The sequence below is a fragment of the Mauremys reevesii genome, linkage group 8, assembly GCF_016161935.1.
Source record: "Mauremys reevesii isolate NIE-2019 linkage group 8, ASM1616193v1, whole genome shotgun sequence".
In the NCBI taxonomy this organism is placed as follows: Eukaryota; Metazoa; Chordata; order Testudines; family Geoemydidae; genus Mauremys; species Mauremys reevesii.
This window is the reverse complement of record NC_052630.1, coordinates 66911089-66929514: the sequence shown is the minus strand read 5'-3', so window position 1 is coordinate 66929514 and position 18426 is coordinate 66911089. Positions and strand designations below refer to the sequence as shown.

At 37.8% G+C, this 18426-nt stretch overlaps 1 protein-coding gene across 1 annotated transcript in view; it reads left to right on the top strand.

The window, feature by feature from the left end:
• Positions 1-18426, top strand: part of KIF14 (kinesin family member 14) — an 87804-nt gene that overhangs the window by 3627 nt on the left and 65751 nt on the right. Inside the window, exons 3-10 of the mRNA XM_039484318.1 lie at positions 1736-1823; positions 8118-8216; positions 10671-10723; positions 11180-11210; positions 11781-11888; positions 13317-13433; positions 14585-14703; positions 16676-16848. Of these exons, the coding sequence (XP_039340252.1) occupies positions 1736-1823; positions 8118-8216; positions 10671-10723; positions 11180-11210; positions 11781-11888; positions 13317-13433; positions 14585-14703; positions 16676-16848 (788 nt within the window). The remainder of the gene's footprint in view (positions 1-1735; positions 1824-8117; positions 8217-10670; positions 10724-11179; positions 11211-11780; positions 11889-13316; positions 13434-14584; positions 14704-16675; positions 16849-18426) is intronic.

The following is an 18426-nucleotide window of genomic DNA, read 5'->3' as shown; positions in this document are numbered from 1 at the left end:
CCCCCGGTGTAAATGCAACTCAGTGTAGATGCAAATAAATTACTACTGTTGGCACATGCGGCATCTACAGTAGAGGCTCTGCTGTCTTTAACAACTGATTCTTCTCCCAACATCCACACATCAATCAGGGGAAATGGACTACAAGGAAAGAGTAAAAGTGACTATATGCAAAGTACTGCCAAATGCACAAAGTAAAGAAGTGGGGGGGGGGGGGGGGGAAGAGAATTTTTCCTCAAAACTTTTCTTTTTACAATTATCTTGAGCAGTTACTTGCAAAAGTTGTAACTCAAAATATTTAGACAGTGTATTTTTTTAAATTTTTGTCATTCTTTTGAAATCCTAATTTTGACATGCAGTATTTAGTAAAGGTGGACTAAAACACACATTCAATACTTTCTATAGTATAAAATTGTCATATTTGTAGCAGCCTTCTTAAAAGCTTGAAAATGACTTGTTCTCTCCCAACTTTGTCATTTTTCTCTCTGGCAAACATTGATTTGTACCTCTCTTTACTCAGCTTCGCAGTTCTCAGATGTTGGCACAACACTTGTGCAGGGCTTTGATTAATTTATGATTCCTCTCTTGCATAGCTCTTTACTAGAATTACGCAAGACACTGTACTTCCTACTTGAACAACGGCTATTCTATATGATTTTTTTAAACAAGTTTTTCAGTAGCTGTGTAGGGGAGGAGAATGAAGAGGACAGTACTCATTTTCATGTTAAAACGCTGTAAAATGTGACCTAGTTTAATGTTTGACATAAACTAGAACTGTGTTGGGATTATAGTTTCAGCACAGATTTCTTTATACTACTGCAGCTATTAATGTAAACATTTACCAGCTGAGTTAATGTCTTTTTTTTTTTTCAAATTGAAACTGAAATTAAATTGAACTAAAGATGCAAAACTCAAATCAAGAGGGGTACAAACTGGAGATAATGAGGTGATTAGTATAGGAACAACTATGCCAGATTTATTTTTGAACAAACTGGTGATTTTCAAGTGAATTGGCCTCTATGCAATGATTTATTTTTTTTAAATAAATGTTGGTATACTTTGAAATGTGTTAAGTATGAATTGTTCATAAAATTAGTAGTAATGAATTCAAGAAGTTGGACTGGTAGACAGGACTTGAAAGGGAGGCCCATAAACATCAATTTGGAATCTGGGGATAAATTGGTTTGTATACACCAGGTCAGGTATTGATAACTTTTTTTTTTCCTGATCCTTAAATATCTCTGATTTATTTCTATAATTAAGTATTTGTATAATTTAGAAATGCATCTGGGATTTGAACTGTAATGTGGTCTTAACTGTAACATGATTAATATTTACATTAGGCAGATAAATGTAAACATCTTCTAAAAAACTACAAGTGTGTGTGTGTGTGGACACACCAGGGGAAGGCAACCTATGGCACGGGTGCCGAAAGCGGCACGCAAGCTGACTTTCAGTGGCACTCACGCTGCCCAGGTCCTGGCCACCAGTCCAGGGGGCTCTGCATTTTAATTTAATTTTAAACGAAGCTGCTTAAACATTTTAAAAGCCTTATTTACTTTACTTACAACAAGAGTTTAGTTATATATTATAGACTTATAGAAAGAGATCTTCTAAAAATGTTAAAAATGTATTACTGGCACGCAAAACCTTAAATTAGAGTGAATAAATGACGACTCGGCACACAACTTCTGAAAGGTTGCCGACCCCTGGTGTACACATTCTTTTGTAATTACAGGATGATGGGATTTGGTGAAGAACTAGGAATAATTCCAAGATTTTGTGAAGATCTTTTTACTCAAATAGCACAAATGGACACACAGCAGGTATTGTGTCAGAAAGCTTATTTCTATTGTGGCTGTACTGAATTAGGGTATATTGTTATCAAGGATTTTGATATTTATTTCTGTCATTCTACTCTTTAGTGCTATTTTACTTCCTCCTAGTTTCTGTACTCTGCTGCTGCTTTAAATTTTATTTTTGCTAGAACTGACAAGCAACGTTCTCTAGACAATCCAAATCATATATTGTGCTATAGTCCCATATCAGGAATAATACAAAAAGAGGTATGTACATACTGTTGGGGCTGTACCAAAAGGCTATGTGGTTTTTTTAATATATACTTTTTGTATTTAAAAGATAAAAATTTACAGAAAGAAGGGTAAATAAAAATCCTAGCACATCTGGTGGTGCTGTATACAAATGAAACTCAATAATTAAATAAAACCTGCCTGATGGTAGCTATTTTTACTCTATTTAAAAACAAACACCCCTCCTCTAAACTTTTCTGATTTCGAAATTTTGAGAGATTTAAGAGATCCCCAGTGTAAATGGCAATGGTTATTCTGGGTTTCCGTCTCCCTAGTCTTGGCAATGTCTTACTATTGGACAAGTCTGCACTGTATAGCAGCTTTTCTGTTTACTCAGAGCACAGCTTATTTAATGTCAAGACCTCAGTTTTCTTGCTATGGTATGTGCAATCCTTTCCTAACTTAATGAATGTAAGCCCTTCTTCATTAAAATTATTACAACAATTACTTTTGGGATAAACACGGGTGAGCATAATATGAAAAAAGGAAACCATGAAAAAGAACCAAAGTTTGAACAATTAGCTGAACTGTCTCTGGTTATATTAAAATGATTGTGAAGTCATCTTTTAGTTCACATAAAGCTCCAGGATTACTTAAGAACAGTCTTTTAGGCCTGCTCTCTACATGATTTTTGTATTGGTGTACATGACTCTTTTACAAAAATAGTTATACTGACACAACTCCTAGAGTGGATGCAGTTATATCAGTGTAAAGGTGTCTCATACTGGAGTATAGGTTATTCCCCTTCCCCTATGGGAGTAGCTGTACGATATAATTGCATCCTCACTAATGGGGTTGTACCACTTTTGCTATTTGTACTGTCATAGTGCCTAGGGGCCCTAGTTATGGAGCATTGTGCTAGGGCCTGTGCAGATGCAAAACATAAAGACAGAGAGCTTGCAACCTAAATATAAGACATCCGATGGATATAGACATACTAGCAGAGGAGTACAAGGAAACAGTGAGACAATACTGGTCAGAATGATAGGCAGTGGTCTTGGTACACAAGCATCTTAACTATTGTCAACATTTTTGTAGGTACCAAGACACAAGAGCATTTAAAGGAGATATTTCAAGGAGGATAATTAGGTAGCTTTGCGGATGGGGGTGAGTTGGCTGTGAAGGGCCTTCAAAGTGAAAACAAGTAGCTTATGTTTGATGTGATAGAGGAGAGAGGAAGACAGTGGAGGGGTGTAAAAAGAGAGGTGACAGCATCAGTGCTGAGCTAGGATAGTGATATTTGCAGCAGAATTCTAAATGGATATCAGTGGGGCAAGATTGCATTTGTCATATCCAGAGAAAAGGATGTACTAATTGAGATGTGAGATGACAGCCTGGATAAGTATTTTAGCTTTGTGGATAGATGAGAGGCTATACCTTAGAGATGTTATGCAGAAAGAATTGGCAAGATTGAGACATAGCCTGGTTGTGAAGACCTGAGAGAGTTCCAAGTTGAAGATGACACCTGGGGCATGGCCTGATTGATAGGACAGTCAGGATGGTGGTGGTGTCTACTGTGATTGTGAGAGAAAATCATGTGTGGTGGGAGATTAAGAGCTTTGTTTAGCCATGTTGAACTTGATCTGACAGCTGGATATTCATGAGGAGATATCAGAGACTGTCAGGGTTCCTTCCCCACTCTGAAGTCTAGGGTACAGATGTGGGGACCCACATGAAAGCCCCCTAAGCTTAGTCCTACCAGCTTAGGTTAAAACCTGGTACTCTGCCACCACCAAGTGATTTAACAAGAAACAGGGAAAGGACTTCCTCTTCCCCCCCCAAAAAAATCCCCCGAAGCCCTAACACCCCCTTTCCTGGGGAGGTATGAGAATAATATCGTAACCAATTGGTTACAAAAGTGATCAAAGACCCAAACCCTTGGATCTTTGGACAATGGAAAAATCAGTCAGGTTCTTAAAAGGAGGGTTTTATTAAAAAGAAAAGGTAAAAATCATCTCTGTAAAATCAGGATGGAAAATAACTTCACAGGGTAATTAGATTCAAAGAGCCCAGAGTAACGCCCTCTAGCCTTAGTTTCAAAGTTACAGCAAAACAGGGATACCTCCCTCTAGCAGAGGAACATTCACAAGTTGAGAAAAACAAAGATAAACTAATACGCCTTGCCTGGCTATTACTTACAAGTTCGAAATATGAGAGACTTGTTCAGAAAGATTTGGAGAACATGAATTGATGTCTGGTCCCTCTTAGTCCCGAGAGCAAACAACCCCTAAACAAAGAGCACAAATAAAAGCCTTGCCCCACCCCCCCAGATTTGAAAGTATCTTGTCCGCTTATTGGTCCTTTGGGTCAGGTGTCAGCCAGGTTACCTGAGCTTCTTAACCCTTTATAGGTAAAAGGATCTTGGTGCCTCTGGCCAGGGAGGATTTTATAGTATTGTCTACAGGAGGGTTGTTATCCTTGCCTTTCTAGTTATGACAGAGACAGGCCAAGATTTTAGTTTGGACAGAAGGAGACAAGTGTGTGGTTGAGAGACCTGAGGGTCATCAGCACAAAGATGCTGGTAGAACTTGTATTTACAGATGAGATTATCCAAAGATAAGGTTTAGGGGGAGCAAAGGGGACCAAGGACAGAACCTTGTGGGAACACAGCAAGTTGGAAGTGGGGGATGAGGGGCATCCTCCAAAGAACACACAGAAGGAGCAAATAGAGAGGTAGGAGAATAACAGGGAGAGTAAAGTTTCATAGAAGCCAATGCAGGACAAGACTTCAAGAAGAGCCTGGTTGACTATGTCAAAGTCAGCTGACAGGTCAAGGAGAATGAGGATGGTGTACTGGTTCTGAGATTTGGCTAAGAGGAGGTAACTGGAGACTTTGGCGAGAGCAAGGTCAGCAGAGTATAGAAGGCAGAAGCTAGATTGAAGGTGGTGTAGGATGGAATTGGAGAAAAGGAACTCCAGGCAGTGATTGTAGATAGTTTGTTAAATGAATTTACGGATGAAAGGAATGGGAGTTGGAAAGACAAGTGGGATTAAAGGTGTTTGGTTTTTTTTAAAGAAGGGAAAGACTAAAGCATGTTTGTATTGTGTAACTTTTGTGTTTAGACAAGCACTTACTTTTTAGTTGATCTACTGAATCCACAGTTGGAAGAACATTCCATAAAGTCTGTAGGCCCTCAAACCTGGATTCATTATTCAAAGGAAAAGTGGCAAAAAGTAGGCTCCCAGAGCACGGATAGACACTTGGAGGACAAAGATAAAATGCACGCTTTGTCTCAAAGTTTCTCACAATATTCAGGTACATTATATATGTTTTGGTACAGTAACTTACATGGTCAAATGGAGACAGCCTTTCAGTTGTTTGAACTTCAGTGCCTCAAATCTATCTTATCATACAGTTTATATAATAACCTTTCAGTATAATAACCTTCTCGATTTCTCAGGGCAACAAATGGTTGGTGGTTTTTTGTTCCTCTGTGATACTTTGTTTGATTCTTTCAGGAAAGGATTGATTATAATTTAGTGGGAAGTTCTTTAAATACTCTATTAGAGCCTATGTTATAAACCCTAGAAGGCAACATTGTTACATCCATTGCATTGGTGCTACCTAGAGTAACATATCAGGGGAGGGGCTGTGTTAGTCTTTAAGGTGCCACCGGACTCCTCGTTGTTTTTGTGGATACAGACTAACAGATTTATTTGGGCATAAGCTTTCATGAGTAAAAAATCCACTTCTTCAGATGCATGGAGTGAAAATTACAGATGCCGGTGGTATTATACATTTGTAAGGTAACTCCCTTCTCTTCATGTATAATAATGCCTGCATCTGTAATTTTCACTCCATGCATCTGAAGAAATGGGTTTTTTACCCACGAAAGCTTATGCCCAAATAAATCTGTTAGTCTTTAAGTGCTACTGGACTCCTCGTTGTTTTTCTAGATTAACCGTAGGTCATGCCATCTGAAGAAAGCAGTTGAATATGCTAGAGTTTGCGGAAGAGCAGGACAGTCCCATTACTCCAAGTTAGCATGTTGGAAAGGATGCTGAAACTGAATTGTTTAGTGAGCCAAGAAGCATTTCAAGGAGAAAAATTGTGGTGGTCATGCAGAGAGGAACATTTATCAGATGGAGAGATCAACAAACAAGAAATGATCCAAACTGAAGAATCTGCAATTAGTTGAAAACAAGTATTACAGCTTCTATAGTTTTGCTTTGGAATCTTTGAGAGGAAGTCTAGCAGAAGGGTCACCAGAGCTGTTGAGCAGATTAAGACAATGGCTAATCTGTATGTGGTGTTGCATGGTAACTTGGTATGTATATATCCTGTATACCTATGCTATCCAGACAGAAAGATGGATTGGGGTTTTGTTGGGTGATTCTTATCACTAGAGGTTCTTCCAGAGATGTGCTTTTCTTGTTTCTATGGTTACTGGGATTCAGGCTTCGCTAAGGGCTGGTCCACACTAAGAAGCGGGGTCGAACTAGGGTACGCAAATTCAGCTACGTGAATAGCGTAGCTGAATTCGAAGTACCCTAGTTCGAACTACTCACCCGTCCAGACGCCGCGGAATCGAAGTCCGCGGCTCCAAGGTTGACTCCGCCACCGCCTTTTGCAGTGGTGGAGTACCGGAGTCGACCGCAGTGCTTCCGGAGTTCGAACTATCGCGTCCAGATTAGACGCGATAGTTCGAACTCCGAGAAGTCGAACTCACCGTGTCGACCCGGCTGGTAAGTGTAGACTAGCCCTAAGAGTGAATTCCTAATAATTTGGTAGAGCTGGCTGTTTTTTGGTATTGTACTTCTTGTTTGCCTAGACCAGAGAGCTTGAGAGAGGACTGAGACAGCTAAATCTCACCTTGCTACAAATACAAGATGCAGTCCTTGGTAAGAATGGTATGGATGCTCCCTAGAAAGAATGTTTTGAATCTTTTCTTCAGTTTATAAACCTGATTTCTGAGAAGATTATTGAAGGAGATATTAAATGTAAAACAGATGGACATCTGGCTTATTTTTACATCTTATTTGATGCTATTGTCCACATATGTAAAGATAAACTAGAGATCAAGAACATATAATTGCTTTCTTACAGGAAAGAAAAGGCTGCATACAAGTGTTTGGTGACTAAATGTTAAATTTTGATGACTATAAAATAGTGAAGATAATTTTGAGTGAAGTTTATACAGAAAGGTTTCTTTGTTTAACTTGCTTGGAATTTCTTTATCTATTGCCAAAGTATTATTCAGCACATCAGCATACATAAATATATTGGTATTCACAGCTACAAAGCTTATAAATCATTTTGCTTTACTGTGAGGCACAGAAATTATAAAAGGTTTGTTAGGCATTGAGGAATCTAAGTAGTATATTACTCTTTATTGCTAAATTCAACATCAAATTATAGTTTCTAATGAATGCCGATAGAGTGGATATAAGTGATTGTCTGTGCTTATGTGCTGTGAATATGTGATTCTGTTGCCATAAATCATCCAAGTTCTATTTTTATCTGCATTGTCAGGTTTTTTACTTCAGTCTTCTTTGCTCCTTAGATAACACATTTTAATTTTATAAATACTATAGGAGTTTAAGTGAAGGGGTGAGTACTTACACAGAAAATCCTCATTCAATAAATTAAGATAATTGTGGATACCAGTTATAAAAATGCATGTCCCTTTTCTGAGACATGGTAATAAATCACCAAAGTGTGCCAGCTCCACCAGTCAGAATCTTTATTTCATGTACTGCATGTATCATACTATGCAAACTTAGTCCATAAAAGAATATGGGACTCCTGCAGGAGTGAATTAAAAAAAATAATTAATGTATTAAAAGCACAATGTTGCTTGCTTGCTTTTAACATGACATGTCACAGCTGCGGAAAGCAATGGATAGAATTGTAATAAGTTTGTATACTCAAGATTTCTTGTCTAGGATCTTGCTGTTGGAAGATGACTTCAAAATAAAAGCTTGCAACGGTGGTGTAGAATACCTGCAGCTGCCATTAAATTTGTTGACTGGAAATGACAAAAGAATTCTGGTAGAATATCTGACTCGTATAATTTGTTTTTAAATTAGAATTTGTACCATCTTGAAATGAGCTATTTTGAAGTCTACAATGAGAAAATTCATGATTTGCTCATCTTTAAAGCTGAAAATGGACAAAAGAAACAACCTGTAAGTTACTACTCATACACTCTTAATGTATCTGTCAATATACAAGCTCTAGTGGCACCTGCCTTCTAACTGGAAGGATATGGTAAGCTTCCTATCAGGCAAGCTCGGAAGTTGTTGTATATGTAGATCATGTAGCAATGTTGTTGTGTGATGTGCTCATTGCTTTCTTCTTGCTTGCTCATCTCCTAATATTTTACCTTGTTATAAATATTCCTACTAAATGAGTTACAGAGAAGATGGTACACATGTTAGTCTGCTATGAAGCATCTTTAGCTATATATGCAGTGCCTAGAACTTACTGGTTCAAATTTTAAAAATACATTGATAGGCCAGTTTCAATTAAAAACTGTCAAATTTTAAGATCATTTTTAGATTTAAGGTTGTTAAATATTAACTGAGTAATATTTTGTAGACTAGATTTTATTTTTTCTCCACTATTGCATGACCAAAACGTTTTCAGCGATAAAATGAACAAATATACACTGATTTTGGGGTTCTCTGTTCACCCAAATGCTGTTACTAATCTGTCCACCTTTCTGCTACTGATATTGATGATGCCACTGCATAGAAGAAGTTAAAAACAGAACCAAGGTTATTTCTAATTAAAGTAACATTGTGAGAGAGCTGGAATCTGCAGCTAGGGCTTTAATTTAATTTTGCCCATCAGTCTTCCAAGTGGAGAAATTTACTTTTTTGAGGATTGCTCTCTGAATATCTCCTTTGTAGGGAGGATTGCCATCCCTCTAGGATTAATTCCTGGAGACTCCAGAACAAAAATTAATCTTTAATTAAAGACTGTCATGTGATGAAACCTCCAGGAATATGTCCAACCAAAATTGGCAACATTACTTCATACCAAATTAGTTGAAGCAGATAGCTAGACAGACAGCATCTGAAAAAAACACACATTTAATCCTTTCCTCAAAATTGTGATTTGATACTTTGATTTTTCTATCTATCATTTCCCTAACTCCAATTCTAGGATTTTTGGGGTCCCTCTCTTTTTTTGTCCTCTTCTGCATTTACATTTTGGGGTTTCTCATGTATACCTCCCCACCCCCCGCTTTGGAGGAGCAGAGCCTGTCCATTCAGCCCTAAAGTCTTGTTTTAAGTAGGATTTAAAGGTGTGATGCTAGATCGAGTAGCTAATTAATTCCTTTTGAAACTCTACTGGAGGCAAGGCAAGTTGCTAAATTACTAAACTGTGTTAAAGAACAACTTGTCATAGAAGGTATTCGTTAGATTGGTTTAGCGAATATGATCTAATAACACACGTAGTGTACATAAACCCTAAGGCTTTGTCTTAGCTTAAAAAAAATGTTTTTTACATTGAGAGAGATCTTGGTGTAAAATCCTAGTGGAGACAAGATGCAGGTAATTTTCACCTTGATGTAGCTGGTCAAGATCAATCTTATTTTTCCCTTACCTAGAATTGACTTTGACTAGCTACACTGATGTAAAAACTAGAGTGCCTTGCTTCCACTAGGATTTTACATCAGGACAGTTACCTTGATGTAAAAACACACCTCTTTGCAGTGAAAATGTAGCACTATGGAGTGGTGTTGGGGAAATCAGAACAGTGAAAGAACATTTAGAAGGAGCATTGGACAAACTGAGATCAAAGGGGAAAAACAAACAAGGAAGAGGACAATGCAAGATCTTGTGCTGCCTGTAAAAGCAGAAGATCATAAACAGATATAAGAGAGAGAAAGTAAATTAAATGACAGGAGTGGGGAAAAAAACAAAATGAAAAGGAGAGGGAGATTACTAAACCAAGAAATGCTGAAGAGAAGAGGAGAAACCCTCCCACAATTCACAGCATTTATTAGTGAAATGCATTCATTTATATTTAGCACTTTTTCAATTCTAGTTCTCTCAGAGCACCCTACAGCTCTATTAAATTGGGAGGGTTAGGTTGGACAGTGATTTTGGGAGAATATGTTTGCTGATGAACTCGGGTTAAATTTCTGTTGAGTCTTGGGCATGTAATTAAGTGTGTTGCAGGTATTTTTAAAACTTCAGTGTCAAAGCAGAAAAGAGTGTTTCTAGCAAATTTCAGTTATGAATTTTCCTCAATTTTGTTTTGTTCACACATTGTTATATCTTCGGTTCTATCTGGTAAACAGTATATTCCAGTTTGTGACCTATTTTGGCCTGGTTACTTTTGTAATTGAGAACTCATTTTCAGTTATCATCCTGGTAAAATAAAGGTTTTATTATTCTTGTAATGATGTTACTCTGGAGCATGCACTGAATTTTTTTGTAAGACTTTCCTTCACACCCCCCCCCCAAAAAAAACAAAAACAAAAACCCTTCATGCCATGACATGTAGAAAAATAATTTTTCACTTCTATTTTCATTAGGTTTTTTTTTACTTTTAAGAGATTGTTGCATAATTGTTATGACAAATTCATATATTTGAATAGCTTTTTCTTTTACAATTATTCTCAACAGCTCCGTGTAAGAGAACATCCAGTATTGGGGCCATACGTGGAAGACTTGACAGCGTAAGCCTTAACTATTGTCATTCTAGTAAATACATTGGCCTGATATGGCAATATGCTAGTTATTGTTCTTATGCCCTTGTGCAGTCCCATTGACTTAATAAAGGCTCTGCAGATATAAAGGTCAACCTTAGCAGGATAGGGCAGGACCCTTTATTCTGAAAAGACTTGGGCACATGCTTAACTTTATGATCTGTAAATAATCTCATTGAGGCCAGTGGAACTGATCACAGTGAGTAAAATTAAGCACATGTGCCAATCTTTGCAGAATCAAGGCCTAAGATCCTGCCCAATCTTGCTGGGGTAGACACTTAAGCTTGCATGGTGTGTTTGATGAAGTTTGGCTTTAGTGTTAGTATTTGTCTAACTCAGAAAATTTTTTAAAAAATTAAACCACTAATGACTTTTGTAGAAACAAAATGAACCGGTTTGAACTAGAACTATTTATTTGTTTTACAGGAACATGGTCAGTTCTTATTCAGATATCCAGGTAAGATGATGATGGTTTTTAACTAATAAAAATTAATCTTCTAATAGCTGTAAGTAAAAATCTTTCTTTTGCCTCATGACTGCTCCTTTCCTTACTCCTGAATGCTTGTTTTCAGTGATGATAAACATGAGCTTACAAAGCCTAGTCCGTTAGCCTATGACATCTTATCTGATCTTGCAGCAGCCCTTTGTGCCCATGTGAAGTTACTTGCAGGATCGGGGCCTAAACTCATTTTAATTTCTCATTTAAGCTTAGACAAAAGTAGTAGTGGTTCCATTTTTCCTTTTGCTAACACCAGGGTCTCAAAAAGTTTGTCTCATTTTGGCCCCTCTGATTAGAGATGGGGAAAAAATGGATCAATAATGCTCAAAACATTGATTAATGTTGGCATCCTACATAACTTGCATCCCAAAAGTATTTTGTGGGCTACCAACATTTTCCTTTTAGTGGCCCACTGCCAATACCAGCTTGTAAATACAGTATATTCATTTTTGCAGAGCTCTTTAAACTTTTGTTAGCTGCTCAAAGAATCCTTTCACTTAATATCCTGTCTCTTATCTCTATTATCAGAGTTGGCTCGAGCTAGGAAATAAACAGAGAGCAACTGCTGCCACAGGCATGAATGACAAGAGCTCAAGATCTCATTCTGTCTTCACCCTTGTGATGACGCAGACAAAGGTATAATGTGACTTTTTTTTCTTTTTAATTATTGCAATAATGTAGTGGTGGAAAACTCAATTATCGTGTGCTGCCTAGAAAAGAATGAAGAAGGGGAGGGTTGCGTTAAATATACTGGGCTGAATAAAGAAGTAGTAGTCTTGCTTTCTAAACAGCCAGATCTAGTTTATTTTACATACTCACAGTACTACTGTTTTTTTAAAAAGCACATTGTAAACATGTCTGAGTCATACTGTAAACCAGGGGTAGGCAACCTATGGCACGTGTGCCGAAGGCGGCACGCGAGCTGATTTTCAGTGGCACTCACACTACCCGGGTCCTGGCCACCAGTCCGGGAGGCTCTGCATTTTAATTTAATTTTAAATGAAGCTTCTTAAACATTTTAAGAACCTTACTTACTTTACATACAACAAGAGTTTAGTTATATATTATAGACTTATAGAAAGAGACCTTCTAAAAACATTAAAATGTATTACTGGCACACAAGACCTTAAATTAGAGTGAATAAATGAAGACTTGGCACACCACTTCTGAAAGGTTGCCAACCCCTGCTGTAATCTTTTCAGGACACTGCTTTTCTAATGTTTCTGCACTATATATATACTTATTGCACTATACAAATATGTTCATAGTTCAATTATAGCAAGGGGAGAAAATCCTATAATACACAGTTTTGAATGTTTATGTCCCAGTGATGTCTCCTACTTACCTGACCTGGGTCAGAGATAGGATAATGCAAAGTGTTCCAGGCACTGTTAAACGAGAAGCTACTGAAACACACCTGTGCACTCAGGTCACCTATCCCCAGCAGACGTGAGCTCTGCTCTCCCCCCTATAATTTTGTATGTAGGAGACAGGCAACCTCCACAGAGAGACGAGGATGGAAAAGGACGCGAAGTAGATAGCGCTCTTCCCAAGTCTATGGGCCTCCAATTTTTTTCCTCCCACAGATTTTTTTTTCCTGATTTTCCTCCGTTGCTGCCATCACCATACTTTGCCCTGTCTTCCCCATCAGGGCAAGTAGGTCAGTGACCTTTTCACTCACCAGTGGTTTAGTCTTGCATCAACGAAAGTCAAAGTAGCTCAGGAGCATATCAGGACTACTAAAGTAGCAAAATGTACTGCTAGGCTGCATTTCACTTTTTATGACTTCTACTTATGCTTATGCAGGTGTGCTACTGGAAATCCTCAGGTGTTTGTCTCTGGATACAATTTACTATCCTCGCCTTACTCTTTTTCTTTGTGAAAGTTATACTATATCTTAAATGACACTCTCATTACAAAAGTAAAATGAGAAAATGTTTAACGCATTATTTAAAAGTGAATAGCATGGTAGATCTGACTCTTCATGGGGTTTTTATTTTGGTGATGAGTCATAATCTGCAAAATTAAATGTTTTTTCTAAGTGCAGTAATCTCTTTTCTCTAGACAGAGTTTGTGGAAGAAGAAGGGCATGATCATAGGATTACCAGTCGCATAAATCTAATAGATCTAGCAGGCAGCGAACGCTGCTCTCCAAGTCAGACCAGTGAGGAGAGGCTGAAGGTAAACTGCATTTACAGTTTTGTGACATGGTTTGTCTCAGAGTACAGTATTGTGAGGCCATGAAATGAAAATGCTTTAGGTCTTCACTTGTAAGAGAAGACCTATTGGTCTCCATGTTGAATGAATCTTGATGTAACGGTGTCTTTTGCATTGCTGCTCTGGTCTTTTCACAAGACAGGGAAAAAAGATAATGCAGATAGTGTCTGCTGAATATTCTGTACTATTCATAGAGTTAAATTTAACTTCTTGCTTTAATTGTTTAACAGATTCACTGTTTAAAATCTATATGTATATAAATTATTATTGATCTGAGTCTCACATCACAGGTTCAGTATAAATACTGAATCAATGTGGAAAACATCACATCTGCTTTAACTTGACTTGATTATACCTAAATATAAATAAGCATTTGGAGGGAGGGGAAAAGACAGGAAAAAATGGTTTTCTTTGGTAGTTTTTGTATCAGAGGCTTGGACATCTGTGGTTTGTTTTCTAGTTCTCTTCCAAAAGGCTAGATATTAAATGCTTGCTTTAGCTTTTATCCCGTATGTCACACATTTATTGTAACTTTACAAAGCTGAATATTCTTTTATGTCTAAAACAGGGGAGAAAGCACTTGCTTAACTCTGTTTTTATAATGCAAAGAAGCTAAAAAGAATGGGGGAGGGGGAGTGCTCTATATGTGCAAGTACCTTTCCTAACCTGCTCTAAAACAGTCTATACACTGTGTAGAGTCAGAACTCACCCCTTCCTGGGGTTTGGCTTTATAAACAAAAACAAAAGTTTACAATAAGATAAAATGTATCCCAAGTCTTCTCCCCAGTCTTCTCTAATGTTGCTCCTTGGAACTGCTTAGTCCAAAACCTAGGTCTTCATTGCATCAGATTGAAGATCCTTCTGGGCTGCTCTCGTTTCCATTATATCAGTGGTGGATTTAATACACTACATCTGCATCAGAGAGTCAGCATGATTCACTTAGCATCTCCCGATAGGACCAACAACACCAGTTAATAGGATGGGTTCATAGGAGAATGTTGCTAGCCTGTTAGGCTCTGTTTTAGCAATTTGCCCATTTAAAAAAAAAATCTAAGTAGTAATGTTTTATATTCAGAATGAGGCTGTGCATTTATTTTTATTTCTGCTTTATATAGGAGGGCGTGAGTATTAATAAATCACTGCTAACTCTGGGGAAAGTTATATCTGCGCTTTCTGAGCAATCTCAGAACAGAAAGAAGGCTTTTATTCCTTATCGGGAATCTGTCCTTACGTGGTATGTATATTTCATGAAGAGCTACTATAAAGTAATCTTGGATCTGTGGAAACAAAAAGATGAGACTCTTATCAGATGATAGATTCATGCATCTGTAGACTCTCACTTCTACAAATTGTATGAAATAACTATTGGATGAAGTAAAGTAAACTTGAAAAATATTTTTATTTTCATGTTCTGCTAATTGTGGGTACATTTGAGGACTGGTATATTCTTCCTCAGTGTTCTATACTGTAGATGAAGAAATGTGCTTCTAATGCCTTTTCATCTCTCTGCTGTTCCCTTTTTCTCCTGGCACTGAAGAGACTGCTTTCACATTTTTAGCATCTGTTGTGGGAGGGAGTTTTAGTGTTCAAGAGAGGAAACAATCTCCTATTACCTGCCTATGTTCTCTTATTTGCTGGCCTTGCCTTTTTGGCTCCGTGATGGTTCTTTCTCTCCTAAAGACAGATTTTTTTCAGCAGGTTGCTGGCCTGATCGAACTAGTGACTGGGACGGGCATGTCGCATTAGGCACACAGTACATGAGAGGACTTTATGGTCTTGATCCCATCCCTGCCCCCCAGCAGCCAGAATCCTTCCTCTCTCCTTGGCACAACACTCTCTCAACCCTCATCACTGGCACTGAACTAGTTCCACAGTGTCATGCACCTGAGAATCGGCTAATTTTTTAAAGATTAAGGACAAACCCTAAAACTATGAATTGCTGGTCAGCTGAGTAGTTCTTATACCACCATTCATCTGTCTCCTGTAGATCAGCTGGTAGAGGCAAGTGGCCTGGGGCTTATGCGTGCCTGACACCTGAGTTTATTTTAGTCAGAATAGGGCTTTCTGTAAATAAAGGACTTTAGTTTCCATTTCTTCATTCTCGCAACTGTCATAAATACTAAATCTGGAGTGGGAAAAATGTAAAAATGCACAGGGAGAGAAGCTTCCATTCCTGAATCAAAGAAAATAACTTGGGCAAAGTAAAAACTATTCGTCCTTCCGCATTCCTCTCTCATTGTCCGCTCTGTAGCAAGGTGTACTGTCTTGCAAATTTCTCGAAGAGTTAGAAATCATTGGCAAATTTAGATGAAAAAGCAACAAGGATTGTGTAATTTGGTACGAGATAGAAAGTTGGTGCTATTAGAACTTGCTGGGGAATGTCATCTGAATTATAGACTATTTTAATCTATTTTAATGCAGTTTTATCACTAAGAAATGAAAGCAGTTGTCAAGCTGATTGCATCAAAATTGATTTATGACCTATTCCCCTAACTCTTAAGACATTTTCATCTGAAGTCTTCTATGGTGTTGGTGCACCAGTGAAAATATAAACACAAGCAGGCATGTTTTTTCTGCTATATTTAGGCATTTGGGATCAATGTTTTCCAAAAAGAGGAGAGCATAAATGGAAAGCAAAGGAATGCTTGTGTATAATAGTTTCTATGGTTTGTAAGCAGGGGTGGCTCCAGCATGCCAAGCGTGTGCTTGGGGCGGCATGCTGCAGGGGGCGCTCTGCCGGTCGCCGGGAGGGCGGCAGGCGGCTCCGGTGGACCTCCTGCAGACGTGCCTGCAGAGGGTCCGCTGGTCCCGCGGCTTTGGTGGAGCATCCGCAGGCACGCCTGCGGGAGGTCCACCGGAGCCGCGGGACTGGCGACCGGCAGAGCGCCCCCCGTGGCATGCTGCCATGCTTGGGGTGGCAAAATGGCTAGAGCCACCCCTGTTTGTAAGAGTCTTAAAGTAGAATAGGGTGAAATTATGTAGGTGTATAAGTATTTGATTGAATTTTCTCTAAGCATAAAAAAACCTTGTGTATCTGTAAGCAGGAACAGGCTCGTGTTTTGGATTTGGCTATCTGGTTGAAAATCATCTTGAAATATATAGTAAATCACACAGGCTTTTTTGTATTTAATTCCTTATGAACTCTGAGAAGTTAATTTGGTTTCAATGGTGGAAATAATTGTTGTTTCATTTTCTTGTCAATTAAGGTTATTAAAGGAAAGTCTTGGTGGAAATTCAAAAACAACCATGATTGCCACAATAAGCCCTGCTGCCAGCAATGTAGAGGAAACCCTTAGCACTCTTCGATATGCTAAACAAGCTCGTTTGATAATCAACGTTGCCAAAGTAAATGAAGATGTGAATGCTAAATTAATTAGAGGTAAGGTGGGATTTTTTTATTTGCAAGCATTTTTAAATTAATTGTCCATGATGTTGATATTAATACTCTTGTAATGATTGACAGCATATTTGAGGTTTATTCATTTTAACATTAAGATTTTTCTAAACTGGCTGTAAACAATTTACAGGCCTATTAATACTTCAGAACTGAAGATACTCTTTTTTTTTTTTCTTTGATACAGTTTTACAAACTTACATCAGTATTTTTTATAGGTTACGTTTTGTTTTTGAGCTTAAACCTATACCCTATTTGAAGTAATTTATGTTTGAATGTACACACTTTTATAGATATTACAGCATCCAGTTATATGTGTTCATTTCAGTTGTCCATTCAAGCAAACCTAAGTTTTCCTTCCGTTTATTTTTGTTTATGAAACAAGGAAATTAACCTTAGTTTTTTACATGTAATTCAACATTATGGTTGAGATTTTAAATAAGTCAGGAAATTCAGTACGATTCCCACAGTGATACACAAAATACTACATGAGTGAAAGGTGGCCAAATTAAAGTTGGATTTCCTGAAGTCTGTAGACTTAAAAATCTCAGCTATAATGTTGCTTTTACGTACAGTCAGATTGTGATATACTCACACATGATAAAGAGCACTGTACTGCACTAGTAGTCATTGACGTCAGTGGTACTACTAAATTGCTATGTAGTGTGAACAAGGAGTTCAAATTCTGGCCCTTAATTCTCCACACAAAATCGTTTTATTGTTCTCTCTGAGTGGGGTCAGTAGCAACCTGCTTAGACACATGCTATTGTACTCTTATTTAGGACACTGTTGTATTTTGTAGACTGTAAGTATTCATTCAACCTGAAGTTTCCCTTTTGAAGAGAAAATAGCTTCTCTGGCATTTAGTTGTATAGTGCTTACTGAAAATGGAGGAGGAAAGTCTTTTATTGCAGAAAAGTGGAGTCAGACTTACTATTATGATCTTCTCCAGTCAGTCTGAATTATGAAATAATTTACAGCTGCATATATAATCATTGTATTACCTGTGGGGAACATTAGTATTGCAGCCAATAGGCAAGTGCAGACTAACTTGCAGTGATACTGGAGATGAGTAGTATTGTGGTAATGAGGGTGTAAAAACTGGCATTTCCCTCTTGCTACTCTGTCCCCTTCTTGTTAGGTTTACTGAGGGAATTGGTTACTACCACTTCCAGTGGTGCTTGGTATTCATGCTGAAGTGGTTTTATGTTAGAGATACAATGGGATTGATTCACAAAGTAGGATTTTATTTTACTTATTAAATTTGAGTACTTGTTTGTTTTGTTTACATTTAAAAATAAAAACAAAAATAGATGAGAACTCAGCAGGTGTTGCACAGAGGAAATAAAATAAATGAAGACGTGCTTAGGTGGATGGCAAACAAAAAGAACCATGGTGTATTATAAGAGAGAGAGAACCAGTTGTTGTGTTTTCTAAATTAGCAGCTTCTTCAAAAACATTGTATGCAGATTGAAAACCTGGCAGTACTTAACTGGAATCTGTCTCTGTGCTATATAATCAAATGAAATCAGATGTATAGTGTAATAAGCTATTGTCAGCACT